A 17,622-nucleotide genomic window follows, 5' to 3' on the forward strand; every position below is an offset into this window, starting at 1 on the left:
TCCTTTAGGCAAAAGAGATGGCAATGATTCAGTGTTCGGAGGCCACCATGAGCAAGGCACCTCGGCAGCGTGGTCGTTGGTCGCAACCCACAGGCAGCCTAGAGATGACGGTTAAATCCATGCTTGACTTGCGGCAGCTGGAGTCTTTCTCCGTCTCCCGCTCTGCCAGCCGAGATTCTCTTTCCCAGGTCAGCAATGGGGATGACCAAGAAGAGTGTCCTGATCTCCCTCTGTGTGTCAATAATGTAAGAGCTTTCCTTCTTAATGCAAAAGATGAGAAACTACCACATGGGAGGGATGGCGTTCTGCAACGAAGTCTCTGACCTTTTTGAATTCGGACCAAGGGATACTATAATACAATAATATTACGTGGGTAGTAAAACAGTGCATTGTGGGTTAGCACATTGGATCCTGCTCTGGGCTTTAGATGGAGCAGCCATCAAGACCAATCAGCTGCCAGACCAATGTTGGCTGGGAATTGTAGGAATATAAAAACCATGAATAAAAGATATTCTGCTTCTTTGCTCCTTAGAACAGAATCAGTAGTCTGACTGGCAGGCAGGTGGATATGGCTAATGAGCTGGCTCTGAAGTGACCATGTTAACTCCAGTTTTTCTGCATGTTGCTTTACCAAAGCTAAAGTAGCTTTGTTTCTGCATTGATATTCTAGGCTGGAGGCTCTGCAGCTCCTCAGGAAAACCAGCCTTGCGTTCGACCCCAAGTTATCCGCCTTGTGTCCTGTGAAGGGGGGATTTTCCCCCAGGAACTGGAACCTTCGGAGAGTGAGGAATGTGTCATCTACCCAGAACAAGATGAGATTCACCCTGCAGACGTTAGCAGGTAAAAAAAAAAAAATCATTTTTTTGCGCCTTGCTTTTAGCTAATTAAGGTTGTATGCCCGCCCCCCCTTCCCCAAAGGAAAAATAATAATGATGATTTGATGATCTGGGTGAGGCACCATGCTGTCCACCACATGCCAAAGTTACTGATGGGTTTTAGAAATGTCGGCCTGACTGTAGCATGCAGGCCGCAATGAGATGAGGCCCGTTAACATAATCTTTGCTTGTGAGCTAGTCATACATATGAACTACTGCTGCCAGATTTCTCCTTGGATGACTGTCTTGTGAGTTTCTTGTCCTCTCCTGCTCTCCGTCCTCTTCTTTCACGCTTGCCTGGTTTTGAATTTAGTAAGAGAATTCCCGAGCTTGTTCTTGAAACAACTAAAACAGTAGTTGTTTGGAGATGCCACTAACATGACTTGGAGGAGTCATGCGGTATAATAAAAATATTGGAAGAAACCGGAGAGACTTCGGCCTGCTTCCAGCGATCTCTCCCATAATTATAACATTTAACTCTCCCTTCCCTCTGTAGCTGTTTCATTTCCTCGGCTTCCAACGTACAGTGTTACGATTGTGGGCTGTGGATATGCCTCCACAAGCTGTTACACTCTGAAGGGTGCTTTTTTATATATATAAAAAGGCTGACTAGTGGTGCTCTTCCCACCTCACCTCACCCCCCCACCCCGCCACTTCTGCTTTATGTTTCTAATGTTATAGTTCTAAGATTTAAACAGAGCAGATTGTGGACTCCTGGAGCTGTCAGGCAGTGGGAGGAGGTCATTCCGGGCAGCGTTTGGAAGCCTGATGGACACGGCACTCACAGAACTTGCAAGCTGCGGTACAGTTAGTGTAAATAATATTCTCAGCATTAGTGACCTTCATGCTTGAGTTCAATCGCAGTGACTAGGAGGATTAAAACATAAAAGAACTCCCAAGTATTCCATAAACAGAAAGCCTTTTCTTTCAGCCACGGAGCTAAGAGAAGCTGTGTTAAGCTAAACATACACTGCTGGAGTTAGGACCGAGAGCTGTTGTCATGGTGATGTGTGGAGTCTCTTAAAATGCCATATGCAAACTGGTTTTTCCTCTCATTGGCTCAGTTATCTGTAAGGATTTTCACATATGGCATATACACAGATGGTAGCTTAGGCCTCAATTTTTCTGTGGATGTGGCTCTTGAGTGTCTTTTAGTTGATGAGGAAAATACGAGAGAGAGGGTGAGAGAGAGAGAGAGAGAATATGAATATAATGGAAATGGAAGGGGAAAGTCGAAACGTCACTGTCCAAGCTCTATGAAGTGCAAAACAAGTGTGCATAAATGGTGAAAAGGTTAGGCTTTACAAAATTTATTTTTCACAATGGTGGGAAGTTAGTAGCACAGGTAAGGTCTTTAAGAGTATAATAGTTTAAAAGTTGTCAATGCTGGTTCTCACACTTGATTCTTCCCCTCTCTCTCAGCGAGTTCCAGGTAAAAGCACTTCCCCATGGGAAACTAGGTAGAGGCTACCACAGCAACGGGTGCCCAGATAAACACAGCCCTGACAGTGCCTGCTCCGTGGATTACAGCAGCAGCCGCCTCTCGAGCCCTAATGAAGGTGAGATATTTTTAACTATTTGGACTTGTGCCCCACCCCCATTCTGAAAACTTCAGCAAGAATGCTACCTACAATTAGCAGGGACAAGAAGGAGTTAAAATGAAATATATAAAACCAAAACAAGTACCACACCAGGCCAGCTTAATCTTGGCCACCAGAAAGCATTCCAGATGAAAAGGTCTTGCATGCTTCTGATACTTGTTTGAAATACTGGCAGACATTTGACTTTCTCTCATATTCTCATTGCACCTTTGTGGGTGAATGAATGTCTTTCTTCTGCGGTACCTCCAGGTTTGCCCTACTGGGGGAACTGATTTACAGAGCTACATCTTGCAGCTGGTGCATGGCCACTGCTGCAAACAACCATCTCCTAAGTTTCTTTTCCCACCCCACCCCAAAATTATGTACCGTATTTTTCGTCCTATAGGACACACCGGCCCATAGGACGCACCTAGTTTTTTGGGGGGGAAATCAAGGGGGAAAAAATTATTTCCCCCCCAGGTTTGCGCAGCCATCCCCAAGTTAGAAGAGGGAGACGGAGTGCTCCGTCTCCCTCTTCTGCCTTTAGGGACAGCCTCTCTAGCCTCCGTGGGGCAGCGGCTTGACCCACTGTCCCCCGAGTTTGTGGGGCTGGCGGGGGGGGGGGGGAGAAGCAAGCTTGCTTTCTCCTCCCAGCCAGCCTCCAGATCAGGTCAGGGAATAACGGGGTGACGGCGCTCCGCCTCCCCGCTATCCCCCGAGCTTGTGGGGCTGGCGGGGGGGGGGGAGAAGCAAGCTTGCTCCCCCCCCCCCGCCAGCCTCCATATCAGGTCAGGGAATAACGGGGTGGCGGCGCTCCGCCTCCCCGCTATCCCCCGAGCTGGTGGGGCTGGCGGGGGGGGGGGGGGAGAAGTCCTATAGGGCGAAAAATACGGTATATGCAAAATCCCTAACCAGGATTTGCCCCTTTCTCTCAGGAACCCCACCCACCTCAGAAAAAACATTTAGAGCTAAACAACACCATTCACACAAAAAACTCTCGACCACATTCCCAAATGGGCAAAGGGAGCTTGCTGTATGGCATTGGGGAAGGAAAGGGGAAAGACCACCTTTTCCCTGTTCTACTTTCCTGAACTCCCACCATTCCTACAAAGGAATAAAATGCTCCAAGTTCAGGGCCAGCCACAAACCTGAACCCTTTCCCTGCAGTACTATAGAGCAGTAAAGGCCTCAAGAGTAGGAAAGGGGTAAAAGAAAAGTTCTGTCCTCTGCCCCCACCCCTGCCATGTATGAACACTTGCAAAATTATTCTTCTTATGGGATAACAGATACACTCCCAACATTTTGTTGCAGATCCCCCTGTGCAATCTACATTCTTGTGCAAGTTATGTTTGTGTCATGTTTTCCACTTTAGATTCTGAGAGTACAGAACCTCTCAGTGTGGATGGTACGTCCGATCTGGATGAACAGGTGGGAGAAGAGGATGAGGAGGATGTCAGCGCTGGTCTGTTGGAAGGAGATGTCCCCAGGACTCCAGATCAGGAGAAGTTCCTCAAGCAGCATTTTGAGACCCTGGCCAGTAACGGTGAAAAGGGTACATTTTCAAAACCAGTGGAAACTCTTGACCTTTTTGTGATTCTCCCAAATGTATTCCTACTAAATCTACTTTAGACTATCAGTGTCCCCACCTGTTGTGACTCTCCTGTGACAACTGTGGAAGCAAATGCCATTGGTAGAATAGAGAAAATAATGAGAAGTGGGGCACATAAAACCTGTAGCACCTCCTGCAATTTTGGTGGCACAATGAATGGAGCCTTGTCAAAATGGCAACTTCCTCTTTTTTTGCTGACCTATGGGGAAAGTAATACAGTACTGGCTTGACTCATCTGTTTGTGCTGGGAATTGAGTAGAAATGCAGTGGCCCCTAGTGGTAGATGTTGGCATGTTAAACATTGTGATGAAGAGTAGAATTGTAAGAACAAGAGTATCTGGCAGCTTAAAGACTAACTAGTTGATTGTGGCATAAGCTTTGATGGACTAGAATCCATTGCAATTCATTCATTCATTCATAAAATATGTATATGCCACTATGTCAGAAAAACATGTATCAAAGCAGTCTACAGCAACAAAACTGTACAATGAAAACCTCCTAATTTGTATACATTTCCCCCTTTTTAATTTGTAGGTGGATCATGTAGGACCCTGGAGAGAACGGAAAACAGTATTTCTTCTCGCTTTCTGTCCCAGTCTCCTGCTCTCAGGTACAGTCACAGTTTTCCTTACTGCTGGATAGTCCGGCCTTGCTTTGGCTCAGACATGACAACCTCATCTCTTGAATGTTCTGCTCCTGGTGCACCTTAGCAAAAAAGGCTTGCTCTTATGAAGAGCCAGGTCTTCTTTTTCTATAAAAAGACTGCATCTGTTTTGGGAGGGTGATTTGGAAAGGTCCAGGTACCCCAATGTTCGATCATAGTGGTTGTCTTTGCTTCTCTTTCTTCAGTCTTCCAATGAACTTCACAGCTGTGTCAATGAATCCATTTTAGCTGATATAAGAACTAAATTTTGCCATGTGGTTTACTCTTCACCATTTATGCGCTATAAAATGATTTTGCATTTCATTCAGCTTGGACAGTGAAAAAATCTTATTCAGTCTTGCTTTACCAATGAGCTTTAATCCAGTTTTCTTCCATTAGCAAACTCCTTGCTTTGCTGACTAAGCTCCAGACACTGCATTAGTTTTTTTAAAAATGATTATTTCAGGAAGCTTGTTAAATTGTGATCTTGTGTATTAGAAAAGGGCGTCTATGAATGTTAGGGTTTACTGAACACATGGTTATGGTTTTTTGCTAAAGTAGCAAACAGAAGAGCCGTCTATCCTGATTGCCTACAACTGTATGCTGAGGCCTTTAGGTTAGTGCTAACATCCTGCTTTTCAGGTAGAAGAGGAGATGGAAAAGCAGGCACAGATATCCCACGAGTACAGGTCTCTTTCCCTAGAGAGTTTAAGTGGACTAAAGTGAGGGCCTGAATCCAGTAGCATGCTGAGCTGAGAAAACCTTAACCCTGATTATAACTATGGCTTATCTTCCCTTGCTGAAACCTCTCCGTTTCCCCCCCTTCACTTAACCCTCCTATATAGTAGTCTTGTCTATGATTAGTCTATGTTCACCATACATCCAAGGGGAAAATGTGTTTGTATGAGGATTTTGGCAGTAAGAGTTTGTCTTGTTGCCATGTAGAATCATAGAAATGTAGGGTTGGAAGGGACCCCTAGGGTCATCTAGTCCAACCCCCTTAAATGCAGGAACCACAGCCCCAAATTAGCTACATAGCACTGTTTTATTTTTATTTCAAATGGTGATGGTATTGTGACCTTATATATCCTGCCCTGTCTTTGTCTCTATAGGCAACTGTCACTTTCTTCATCAAATCTGGTATTGGATCGGAAGCCCACCGAGTTGCCTGACTTTCAGAAGCAAGTTTCTGCCGATCTGCTGAAAAATGGGCTTGACCACCAGAACATGGCCCTAGAGAATGGCATCTTCCAAAACGATGCTAATTCATTTAGATCACTCTATATGCAGAGAAAGAGGAAACCTGCGTTAGAGATCAACAGGGGTCCTGGAAGACCACCTGGGCCTTTCCCTGATAGTGATGGGGCAGTGGTGATGAGGAAATCCCAGTCAGTTCATGACCTTGTTCATAATGGTAAGGAAGTGGCTGGGTATTGTGGAAATCGTTAAAAGCAAAAGGCCTCCAAAATAGAAACCTGCCCAGCATTGGAGATGAGAGCCAATTATATACCAGCTTTGGAGGTGAGCTTTGGAGATAGTCCCTGTCAACACCACAGGTACCTCCTCTATGCCTTGCGGGTGGCCTGAGCTGGAGAAATGCAGAAAGAATTTCTGTCACTGGTGATGGCAAGAGGAGGACTTAACCTGCTTCCTCTGGTAGATACTCTTAGAGATACTAGGAGCAATCCACCTGGAAATTCTTTTATGGGAACTCAAGCAAAAGTCATGGAATCACCGTTTATTTTAGTGCAGCTTGTGCAGATAACACTCCTAGTGAAACTCTCCCACTTACAGCCTTAGAGTGGTTTTGCATGTATAATTGGGGCTGCTTTTACGTTGTGTGATGCTCTGCATCAATCAAAGAAGCATTCCACACCTACTTTTATTAATACTCCTATGATTCCCAAGCCATCGTTCATAGCCCTCTGACTGCTTTTAGCTGTAAAGGAAACACATTTTTTTGCAAATACGAGGTGGTGTTTGCAGTAATCCCCATCACACAGAACAAAGGTTAAAACAGTACATGCAGTGCTATCTCTGGTCACATATTGAGTCAGAAATTGAGACAACAGGGTGTCTGGAACATGGGGCAGTTGCTCAAAATGATTCTCTGAACATAGTTGTTTTGTCTAGTGCTTCATCCAGGAGCTGAAATGAAATAGTAATGATATTAAAAAGCTGGAGCTATTTTGATTGTCTCCAGACCAGTTTTGTGCACTTATTTCTTCCATTTCCACAGATAAGGTTCCAGGAGGGATGCCTTCTGCTAGGCAACGTCCTCAGACCCTAATGGTAGGTGAGAAAGATCCAAGGTCCAATAGCTGTCGGGTTCTGTCTGCAACTCTATTGAAGACAGATGGCTCCAGCTCTCTGCAAGCCAAAGACAGCAAAGCTGCAAAACCAAAGTCCTACATGAGCCCCACCACTAGCTTCATGGCCAAGATGTCCCGCAGTGTATCTGTGGGAGAGAATCTATGCCTTGGCGACTCTGCAGAACACCTGGCTGAGGTGAAGGTCAGCCCTCAAATACCAGAGAAGACACAGTTGAATCCTTTGGGGGACACTGAGAAGAACAAGCTGCTTGTGAAGGAGAATGGCCTCGTGAAACCTCCTCTTCAGCAAGCTACAAGTTCTTCATCACCCAAATCCTTTCACAGCAAGCTAGCTTCTAACCGGGCCCATTTGATCCTTGACATCCCCAAATCTCTGCCTGACAGACCGACTTTGGCTTCTTTTTCACCGACTGCCAAATCAAAACCACCTCTGGAATCTCCCCAGTCATCTGCTGGCACTAGTATAAAGAAGCACTCATTTCCTGAAGGGTGGGCCTCCAAGCTGGAAAACCAGGCAGCTGTGCCACTAGGCCTTGGTAAAAGTAGCCCAGCAAGTCCCTTTACAGAGACTCTAAAAGAGAACCGTACGTTGTTGAGGACCCAAGTCCAAGTCCAGCTTGAACCGGGGGCTACTAATCCCAATCTGAAAGAGTTTTCAGATGGTCTGCACCCAAAATCTCCAGAATACAGGCCACTGAGATGCAAAGAGATAATTGCCAGCACTGGTTGTGTGCCAGAGAATCAGCTTGAGCTTTGCTCACATGAAGCAAGCAGGCCAAGGTCTCCCACAACTGTGGCAGCCCTGGCAGAGGACTCAGGTGTGCACGGATACCCATCTCTAATCTTCTTCCCCCTTCTCTCTCCTGTCTTTGTGAATCGCTTCACACTTCCATCACATTTCTTTACGTCCAGCTTCTGGCCTGTCTCGTCCTGTCTGCACCTGTCTCGTTCCATAAGCCATCCTTTCAATGGTGAGACATTTCAATCTGGCATTCATTCCCCCCCCCTTTCTGTCCTCAGTTTCTGCTTCCAGTTTGTCTTGTGTTCTGTGTTAGCTCTAGCAAATGTTGTGGCTCAAGCGACGATCCACTTGGTAGGACTAGCACAAAGTGAATATATAGTTTTAAAGTAAAGCTGTACACTCGGTGAAAGAAAACCTTTGCCTGGCTTTCAGTGGTAAGGTTACTTATCATTTGTTTCATAATCTTCCATTGATCATTGCCAACAGTGTCTTCCTGTGCTCACTTGTAAAAAGGGAAATCCTGGACTGACACTAATGACAGAAGGAACTCATTTATTATATATAGAGAACATGGCTGGCAAACAAAGCTGACCAATGTGTAGTTGCTTTGCTACCCTTAATATCCTATGTGGGTATATTAGTTGAGTTAAAAATGGCAAGTTTTATTCAAGGTACCCTTGCTTATTTTAAATGTGCAGCCATTGCTGCTGAGGTGTGGGGAAAACCATGTCTGGAGCTTGTGGAAGTAAATTCCCACTGTTCTCAGGTTTTCCAAGCTGCTCCAGAGTGAAGTTTTGGAGTCCAGTTCTCTCTTGGAAAGATGTGCCTGCAGCATGTTTGGTTAGTAAGCTAACAGCAGCACAGGCCTTTTCTCAGTTGCATTTGATGGTTGTATGCCATACAATGCATGGTCATGTACCACAAGCCACTCCGAATGTTTTTTGACTTGGTTTATATTGAAGATCGGGGACGCGGGTGGCGCTGTGGGTTAAACCACAGAGCCTAGGACTTGCCGATCAGAAGGTCGGCGGTTTGAATCCCCGTGACGGGGTGAGCTCCCATTGCTCGGTCCCTGCTCCTGCCCACCTAGCAGTTCGAAAGCACGTCAGAGTGCAAGTAGATAAATAGGTACCGCTCCAGCAGGAAGGTAAACGGCGTTTCTGTACGCTGCTCTGGTTTGCCAGAAGCGGCTTAGTCATACTGGCCACATGACCCGGAAGCTGTACACTGGCTCCTTTGGCCAATAAAGCGAGATGAGTGCCGCAACCCCAGAGTCCGCCACAACTGGACCTAATGGTCAGGGGTCCCTTTACCTTTACCTATATTGAAGATCACCTGAAATGGAATCACTTTAACCGAAAGAGGCAATTAACTTTTTCCTAAGATGTAGCATGTTTCTTTACTGGCACACCCCTGCAAATGGGTGAGATGTGAAACATGAAAAGAGAGACGCTCACTAGAGTATGTTAAAAGGAAGCTTGATTTTTGTTAATATTCTGCCATCTCTGAGCAATGAAGGCAGCTAACAACCAATAAATCTACAAGACATCATAAAAGGCATCAAGTAATTAATAAAACATCACAACATCCCTAAAGAAGATAAATGTAAGCTCAGTGTAAAAAACAACCCCAAACCCCTTCCCATAAAGTATCATCAACATAAAGCAGCATTTAATAAGTCCACCTGAGTGACTGTTCTTCCTGTGTCAGGCTGTGCAGTTAATGCTGTGCAATTCCATAAATTTTGTATTGTGGCTAATATAAAAAGTGCTGCAACCAGATGAATAAAGCACAGGGCTCTGGGCAATAGGAGGGATGGATGGGAAACTGAGTTCTAATATTCTGTTCTGCTATTAACTTGCATGTAACTTTGGTACAAAGTTACCTAAACATCTGCTCTCAGTCTTTCCCCATCTGCTGGATGTGCACATACTTCTCACTGATAGCAGTACGTTGAGATCTATGGAGGAAAATGCTGTGGGATCTGAAGTATGGTTACATAAAACAGCCATATGAAATTCATGTCTGAAGGTTCATTCTCACTGCTTCAGAAGTTTTATAGCTCTCATTCATCTATTTAAATAATTTTACCAACCTGCCTGTGTGTGTTTGTGCACACATGTTGGCATTCTTCGATTTCAACAGAATATAAATGCATAATAATCAATGGGAGAAATCCGCAGACAATAAGAAGAGAACAATTCGTGTTCTGATTTAGCAAGAGTAATAGACAAGATAATGGAAGACAATGTATTCACACTGTAAATTAACAAGAAGATGAAGACCATGTGGATCTGAGGCGTTAGCTGGCACCATTAACCTTTAGTGAACCAACCCCTCTCCTTGTGTGTTTTCCCCACCCCCCAATTCAGAAACCCACAGACCTTTTGTTTTAACTTGTTATTTACCAGGAGGATTTTTAAGTGGCTCTCATGTGAGTTATGATGCGGGAGGACAGAATAAAGGTTGAATCATGCCTGTGTATGTGTATCCCACTTGTATGTCTATCATCTTTGTCTCACTACATGCCTTCAGATGTCTGACCCTGCTTGGTTAATGAGTTGGCAACCAAGCAGACAAAGTTGCCTGCCTTTTAAATAAGGGCAGGACAGCAATGTATTGCTGAAATGTGCTTCCCTCAATCATCCCTCTACCCCATGTTGTTTCTCACCCTTAGAATGCTTATAAAAGAAATATGCTTCTTTGTTGCCTGTTTGAATTATGTTTCCTAATGTATAGTTAAGTTCTTTGTTTAGGCAAGTATTTCTCAGACTTCTAATAACACTGGCACACTGCTTTCTTAATTAAATTTGGAGGTAGACTTTTACACTTGCACTTCAGTTTAATTTTGGAGAGTAAGTATTTCCGTCCTCAGAGGAATCTACTTTGTGTTTCCTGCTTGTATCATGCTTGGGATCTGCCTCCTGATTGGAAAGAGGCAAGTCAGGAGCGATGGTTGGCAGCAGAAATGCAATGTGCAGCCTCTCATGATGGCAGGAAATCATCTGTATCTCTAAATACGGAATGGTTTGAATGATTTAATCACATATGAGTTGTGGCAGAAATTCCTGTTACCATTGGAGGATTATTTGGAAGGAGGCTAGGTCAACAGCAGAGTGAATGGTGCAGTGAGCAGCCTCCCTTTGGGATGGCTGATTTGGCTTCACAGGAACTTTAAAACTATGAAGCTAATTTCTCACAGCGCATGTTTTTAACAGCCAGGGAAAATGTGCCACTGAAATGCTCATTATATCTCTGGGGGAAGAGATATTCAGGTGCAGCTATAGAGATTGCCCTCTTCCTAGGTGCAGCAATGCAGGCCACAGCACCACTAAGACTGGCTCCCTTGAAAGGCTTAACAACTTCTCCTATGAGAGAAGTTGCTCTAGTCTATTCATGTATGTGCATGGTATATAATGAACAGTCTTATGCAAGGATTTAAAGAATTATTGAGATGGGTGGGGGAGGCCAATGTATGAAATGGCTAGATTCTCTGCAGGGTTTCCCACCGTCTCAGGACAGTGGGACAGTGGGCAGGGCTGGAATGGTACTTGTGTCCTACTTAGCGCCTTTGTATTCTGTCTCTCCGCCCGCCCCCCCAACAGGAGGCTCTTCAGTCAGCATTGAGCAATGCAAGCACGTTGTGTCTGAGCTCCAAGACAGTATGCGCAAGGCCATCCATCTATACCATATGGTAAGTCACACTTCCATTCCAGCTGGTCACTTGGATCTTAATACTTTTATGTGATTATCTATATTAGACAAATTGGAAACATATGGTTAAGACTGCAAGCAAAGGTCCTCTAAATTTTCCTTCTGGAGCAGATACCTGTGTACTTACAAGCCCTTTGAGTTGTTGTGTGGATCACCATTCTGTGGAAAGGAATGCTTCCAGATGGGAGTTTATTGTAGAATAGTGTTTCTCATGCACATGGGTGTTTTTTGCAGTGGTTACACAACGTTGTTGCCAAAATGCCAGGCCCCGCCCCCCAGCCCTTTATACATTTTAATCCCTATTTTCATTTCTGTAGAAAATCTGATAAGTAAAAACAACCTGCAGAACCTTTGTCTTGCCAGGGTTTAAACTCAGCGCAAAACTTAAGTGAGATGCTGACCCAGCATGGCCATTCACAGTTCAGATGTTACAGAGAGACAGAGATTTAAATGGTTGGCTTTCAATAGCTGAGTCATCACAAAAGCGTGATGATGATGATTGAATGTTACTGTTTTAAATTGATTTTGATTGGGGTTGCCAGACAAGAAGGTATTCTCATGCATGTATGAGAATCCCTATGAGGCACAAGACCCTTTGAACACTTCATACACAGATATATGATAATTCAGACTCACTTGGTGCACAGCATTAATTCAACATGGTAGGGCCTTCTCAGTAGTGGTTCCTCATTTGTGGAATGCCCTCTCGGGTGAGTTGTCTCTGCCTCCCTCATTTTTAACATTCAGGGGAAATATAAAATTATTTACCCAGGTGCTTGGTGCCTGGAAGGTTCCTGGCAGCCCTTAAATTATCTGCCGGGAGGCCATGTGATTGCAGTTAAATACGTATTTAATATGTATTGTTTTATCACACCTTTTATCGCTTTGGTGTTTGCTGCCCAGGTAGGAATTGTAGGATATAAATCTAACGGAGAAACAAGCAGACAACATGTTTAGCAATTTCCTTACTTGAGATTGATGCTTAGCAATTTCCTTACTTGATTGGGAGAATGTGCTTGAAAGGCTGAAAGTTTTGTGTTGATATTTTTAGTTTTTTGCAGGAGAGTAGGTGGAATGGGAGGAAGAAAAGCAACAGGAGGGGCAATGGGTCAGGTGTGAGGAGTAGCTGATATGACTGTGGTCACTGCTGCTTGAAGTGAGAAGTCCATGCTTCTCCCAGGTATTTTCCCATACAAGAAAGAGGATTACAAAGATTGAAGTTAGGGACCCTCAAACTCTACACTGATGATCTCACAGCACTGGACTTTGTTGTTTTCATTGCTACCAACCAGAAACATTCAACACAGAGCAGGCTGTGTTTCAAAAATAAAGAAAAAATATTGCTCACCTCCACCCCCACTTTTTTTGCAGGTGTCTGCTGACATAGAGTCTTCAGCCGATAAAAATGAGATTGCTGGCCTCTTGACTGATACCTTCTCTGTGATGAAAAAAGAACTAGATTCCCTGAAGGATGGGAAAGAACTTCAAAGGGAGAAAGAAGTGTTGGCGAAGCCACACGACCCAACAGTCAGTGAGGGAAGTGGTTCCACCTTATCCAGTCCTCGGCATTTTGGAGATGAGCAAACTCTTGCTTTATTGGAACAATATTCAGAGCTGTTGCTGCAAGCTGTCGAACGACGTATGGATAAAAAACTGTAAAGAAGAGTAGATCTAAGGGGCATAAACATCTAATGAAGAAACTGACAGCAACACAGGGAAAACTAACATAGTGAAAACCTGGAATGACTGCTATTGTTGACTTTTCTCCAATGGTGAAATATGTTTTTTCTCAAGCAGTTCTGTTAAGAGGGGGTCATTTTATGGCTCCCAGAAATGTGCTGGTCACAGTACTGATCTTTCTGTGCCCACTTCTCTCTCTTTTCCTTTTCTTTTTTGGTGGTGTTAAAAAAAACTTATTGGAAACTTTATTCCAGCCAAAACATTTAAAACAAAAATTCCTACAGACTCAGTTGACTGTGGCTCAGCCTGAAATTGCTGACTTGGTGGAAAGATATTGAGATGGCACCAGTCACTCCTTCTGCAGGGCTGTCTCGATCTATGTACAGTGTTAAAATTTTATTTATTAATTTATTTTTGTGACTATTGCTCTAAACTTTTCACATGCATTTTGTAGCTGTGACTGTTTCCATGTCTTTCCCACACGTTTTGTTGCAGTAAACATAACTATACTAGTAGATTGGCAGGCGGAATTTCTGAACTACTTTTTGCTGCAGCCTGCCTTGCTGAATTTTACTCATAGGTTTTTTCTTTTCTTTTCTATAAAAAATACAGTCTTGTTCTCCCTGTTTTGCCTTCTGTTTTAAAGAAAAACCTATGCTATATACCTACACCTGCACTTGCTTCCAGAGGACAGCACACCCTTTGGACCAAGCTACGGAGATTTGTTACAAGACTGTTTGCAAACATGAATGCTTTTGCAAGAACTGTACAACATTTTATATAAAACTTGACCTCTACACTAAGGAGTTTTTTTAAAATTGAAGAATTGTTAAATTCTATTTATAAAGTTATAATTAGAAGTGGTGTTCAACTGGTGTTGTATACTGGGCTCTTCAGATGATGTTTTTGGACGGTGGGGGGGGGAGACACAGGGTTGCTATAGCATTTATTAGATAAAAAGTTTTAGTTTAATTCTAGCATAAATTTAAAGAAATTTGTCAGTGAAGAGAGCCTGACACCCGTTTTTAAGTACTGCTCAAGTGAAGCATGAGATGTACCTAGCATCCCAAGAGGGAGACCCATTTTATGTCTCCATTGCTAAAACCAGAAAACTACCAATTAAATGTGACTGGATAGAACATTTAGACAGTTGTGATGTAGCTATTTTCATTTCCTTTTTTTGTGATTAAAAACAAAGCAGGTCAGTGGGGTGGGAATGAGACTGCATGGAGTTTTATTATGTTCAATGAAAACTTGCCCTATTTTCCCAAACTCATTAGTCCACGGCTTTGGCTCTCAACTTGCTTATCCTAGAAGGTTCTTCTTTCATTTACCGTGCTCTCAGATTAAAAATCCCTCCTCCTGTTTACTGAATTATCAAACCATATCCCCAGAGTACTAGTTGATAAAATATTTCAGAAATGGCTATCCTACCGATTTTTTTTCTCTCTGGTCTATTCTCTCTGGTCAAAAAGCAGTTCTGCATCCACTATTGTCCATCTGATCATCTGACTAAATTGCTTTGGTGACCTGGGTCTTTTTCATCGGCTTTCCCCCTTGCACTTCTCATGTGGGATTTTTTCAATCACTGCGCTGTAGGACTGGGAACCTTGCAGCGTAGCTTCTTTTCTGGGACTGGTTGGCTCTCATAATATATTATAGAGCAGCCCTCTTTTTGGCTGGCTGGACAGCCAACCATCCATAAATTAACTGCAAGATTAGGGACCTGGAATGTTGTTTGTGCTTTTTAGTATGTCCCTCCCAGACCTTCCTGGCAGTCTTGCTCTCTCATACACTTTTCTGAATGGTAGTTAAGATACATTCATCTGAACTGATATTCTGCTACTGTTTTCCGTCCATGAGCGAGCATGAAATAGAGCAATGTCTGTGGCAAAGGAATAGGATGGGTCACATGAAAGATACTCCTTGGACATCTATTAATTGAAAATTGAGATGGCTTTTTTGGTTTCTGAGTGTACATGCCAGGAAAAGTCTTAGGCAAAATAACTTTTATTTCCCTGTTCACATTAGGCTGTGAAAAATGTTCAATGCTCAGGAAATTTTCCTGTTCTGAGACATACATATACTCAGGGTAGAAGAGCCATACTTCCAACACAGACATCTTGTATGAGAAAGGGAGATATTGAAGTTCTTTGTGTTGATTTAACCTCCAAAGTTGTCAAATGCTAGTGTGACAGCAGAATCAAGATGTTGATAGACAAATACCTCAATGCTTATTGATACAGTTACCCAGTAGGTGATTCCTCTGGGTTTCTCTTGGGAGAAAGGCAATATCAAACAAAGTTCAATGTTACTGTCAAAACGTTTCTGCAAAATTTTCTTCAAATTACTTGAGCACTGTCTGTATTCATGGATCAAGGTGGAAAATGGGTGTAGAAACGAACTAGCACTGTGGTCTTGAGTAAGTAGGTATGCAAGAATGTATGGGCAGGCCTGTTGTTTTTAATATTACATGGAATAGAACGGCCAAGATTTCTAGAAAAGTAGTAGTAGGGAAAGGAATCTTTTTGATTCAAAGCGGAGAGTATGGTTCCTTTGAAATGGTGCTTTTACAGGAAAGAGGCAGAACATAGTTAAGTAGAACTGAGAATGAATTTTAGGTAAATTAAAAGGTGATAATTGTTAGGTGTTTCCTTTTTTTTAAAAAAAAGAAAGGAAGTAGTTTAATGGGCCCTTCATTTCCACTATTATATCCATGAATTGGGGAGGTTTTAGGAGTGACTATCCTCAGCCAGCCAGTTGTCTGAAACCATTTGGTGCGTGTTAGCTTCTTAGCTATCTTGTTTTCTGTCCCAAGGATTTGTTGCTGAGAAGAAATGGGAGGAAAGACTGTTTCCTCTTAAGGAAAACACTTTGATAGTTAAATGTCAGCCTGCTTTACTTGTAGTTTTGAACTGCATGTAAATTATTTGGCTTTATTATAGATGTTCGCTGGCCCTATTAGGAAACTTCAACAGATAATCTAAGGGTTGTGGAAACAGAAATGCATGTAGTATCTGAACCTGGCCCATTTCTACTGATTTTTAATGTTTGCATGCAAATTAATGTATTAAGGTAAATGGAGAAAGTATGTACCATGAACTCATCACTGATGCCATGCTGACATATTATATCCATGCTTTCTGAAATGTTTCTGTACAGTGTAATTTGCATTTTATTCTTTGTGTATGCTGTTTCCTTTTTTCAAGGAGAATCCTTAGAAAAGAGAACAAATACCTGTACACTTGAATGGGACAAAATGGCCTCTCGTTGTTTCTACAGAAACACAGGAGACATTTGAAAGCCAAAATTGTGTTTACACCAGCTACTGGTATATGCAACTGGTGCTACAATATATGGCCATTTTGTTATTAACCCCTCCCCCCTTTTTAATCCAATCCTTTTCAGTGACACCTCTAATAGTTGGGCCTGTTAGAAAGGATTAGCGTCCTCTTTTGCTCAACTGATCCAGAATACATTTCTTTCTGCAAAAAGAGTTACTGTTATGGCCAGTGTACGCATCTGAGCATTTTAAACAATGTTGTCGCATATCATCACAGAAGTTAAGCCACTGGACCTCCAGTAGCATCCAGTATTTTTAATTTTTTTTAAAAAAAAATAGATAAATAAATCAGTTGGAGGGGTGAATCTGCCTTGTGGACCTTCAGGCAGGTACTGTTGTGACTAGATTGCTCTTTCTATAGATAATAACTAGAGTATCCAGAATCCTGTATTGTTTGTATATTATATTCTGGAGCTGGGCTGCTTACATATTGAGTTAATCTGCTGTAGATCACAGACTGTGATGCATGGAGCAGCAATTTAAGGAATAAGCCATGTCTACTCAGCATGTCTAAGTTAAGTCTAGGCACCAGATAAACATCCCTTTTACCTGTTATTTTACCTGTTATTTCAACACTCCCTTCCTATTCTCCGCTTGTTTAAAAGGAGATAACAACCCTGAAACATTTTATTTATAAATGTGTGTTTTCTACCTTGGCTTTAAGAGGGGAGAAAAAACTTTTAAAATGTCTTCTTTTTTAATTATTTGAAACAATTGTTTTATGTTTGTGGGGGTTTTGCACTGTGAGCCACCTTTCTGGGGCTATTTTTAATTCTGTATTCATTTGTACTCTGCGTCTTAAGTAGTTTCAATAAAAAAGGTGTGAACCTTTGTTACTAAGCTGTCTTCATGCTGTTGCTCAGTGGCTATAGCCTTGTTTCATTTTTATAGTTTATTAGGGTTTTCACATTCTTATAGCAAAACAATTCTGTCCCTTCCTCCTCCTGACCTTCCCTCCTCCCTTGCCCTTTGTAGTAATAGCATTTTCATTTCTTTTAACACATTGCATTGTTCAGATTCATGTTGCAGTGTTCAAGATGCTGCACTCAGGATCCAGCTAAGCAAACACTGTGTTGGAGGAGTTTTTGCTAACATGGGGTTGT

At 42.8% G+C, this 17,622-nt stretch overlaps 1 protein-coding gene across 5 annotated transcripts in view; it reads left to right on the forward strand.

Annotated features, from left to right (window-relative positions):
* The window catches only part of MAPKBP1 (mitogen-activated protein kinase binding protein 1), a 124,445-nt gene extending 107,086 nt beyond the window's left edge, over positions 1 to 17,359 (forward strand). For 2 of the 5 annotated variants that reach the window (XM_079964250.1, XM_079964251.1), the window contains 9 exons: positions 9 to 245; positions 671 to 840; positions 2,298 to 2,434; positions 3,828 to 4,007; positions 4,599 to 4,674; positions 5,820 to 6,121; positions 6,947 to 8,011; positions 11,388 to 11,476; positions 12,868 to 17,359. In XM_079964250.1, coding sequence (XP_079820376.1) covers positions 9 to 245; positions 671 to 840; positions 2,298 to 2,434; positions 3,828 to 4,007; positions 4,599 to 4,674; positions 5,820 to 6,121; positions 6,947 to 8,011; positions 11,388 to 11,476; positions 12,868 to 13,155 — 2,544 coding nt within the window. In that variant the 3' untranslated portion in view covers positions 13,156 to 17,359. The remainder of the gene's footprint in view (positions 1 to 8; positions 246 to 670; positions 841 to 2,297; positions 2,435 to 3,827; positions 4,008 to 4,598; positions 4,675 to 5,819; positions 6,122 to 6,946; positions 8,012 to 11,387; positions 11,477 to 12,867) is intronic. The other 3 variants (XM_079964253.1, XM_079964252.1, XM_079964254.1) reach the window with 3 other exon arrangements.
* Positions 17,360 to 17,622: the final 263 nt, after the last annotated feature.

This window comes from Podarcis cretensis (assembly GCF_951804945.1).
Source record: "Podarcis cretensis genome assembly, chromosome: 1".
Taxonomy (NCBI): Eukaryota; Metazoa; Chordata; class Lepidosauria; order Squamata; family Lacertidae; genus Podarcis; species Podarcis cretensis.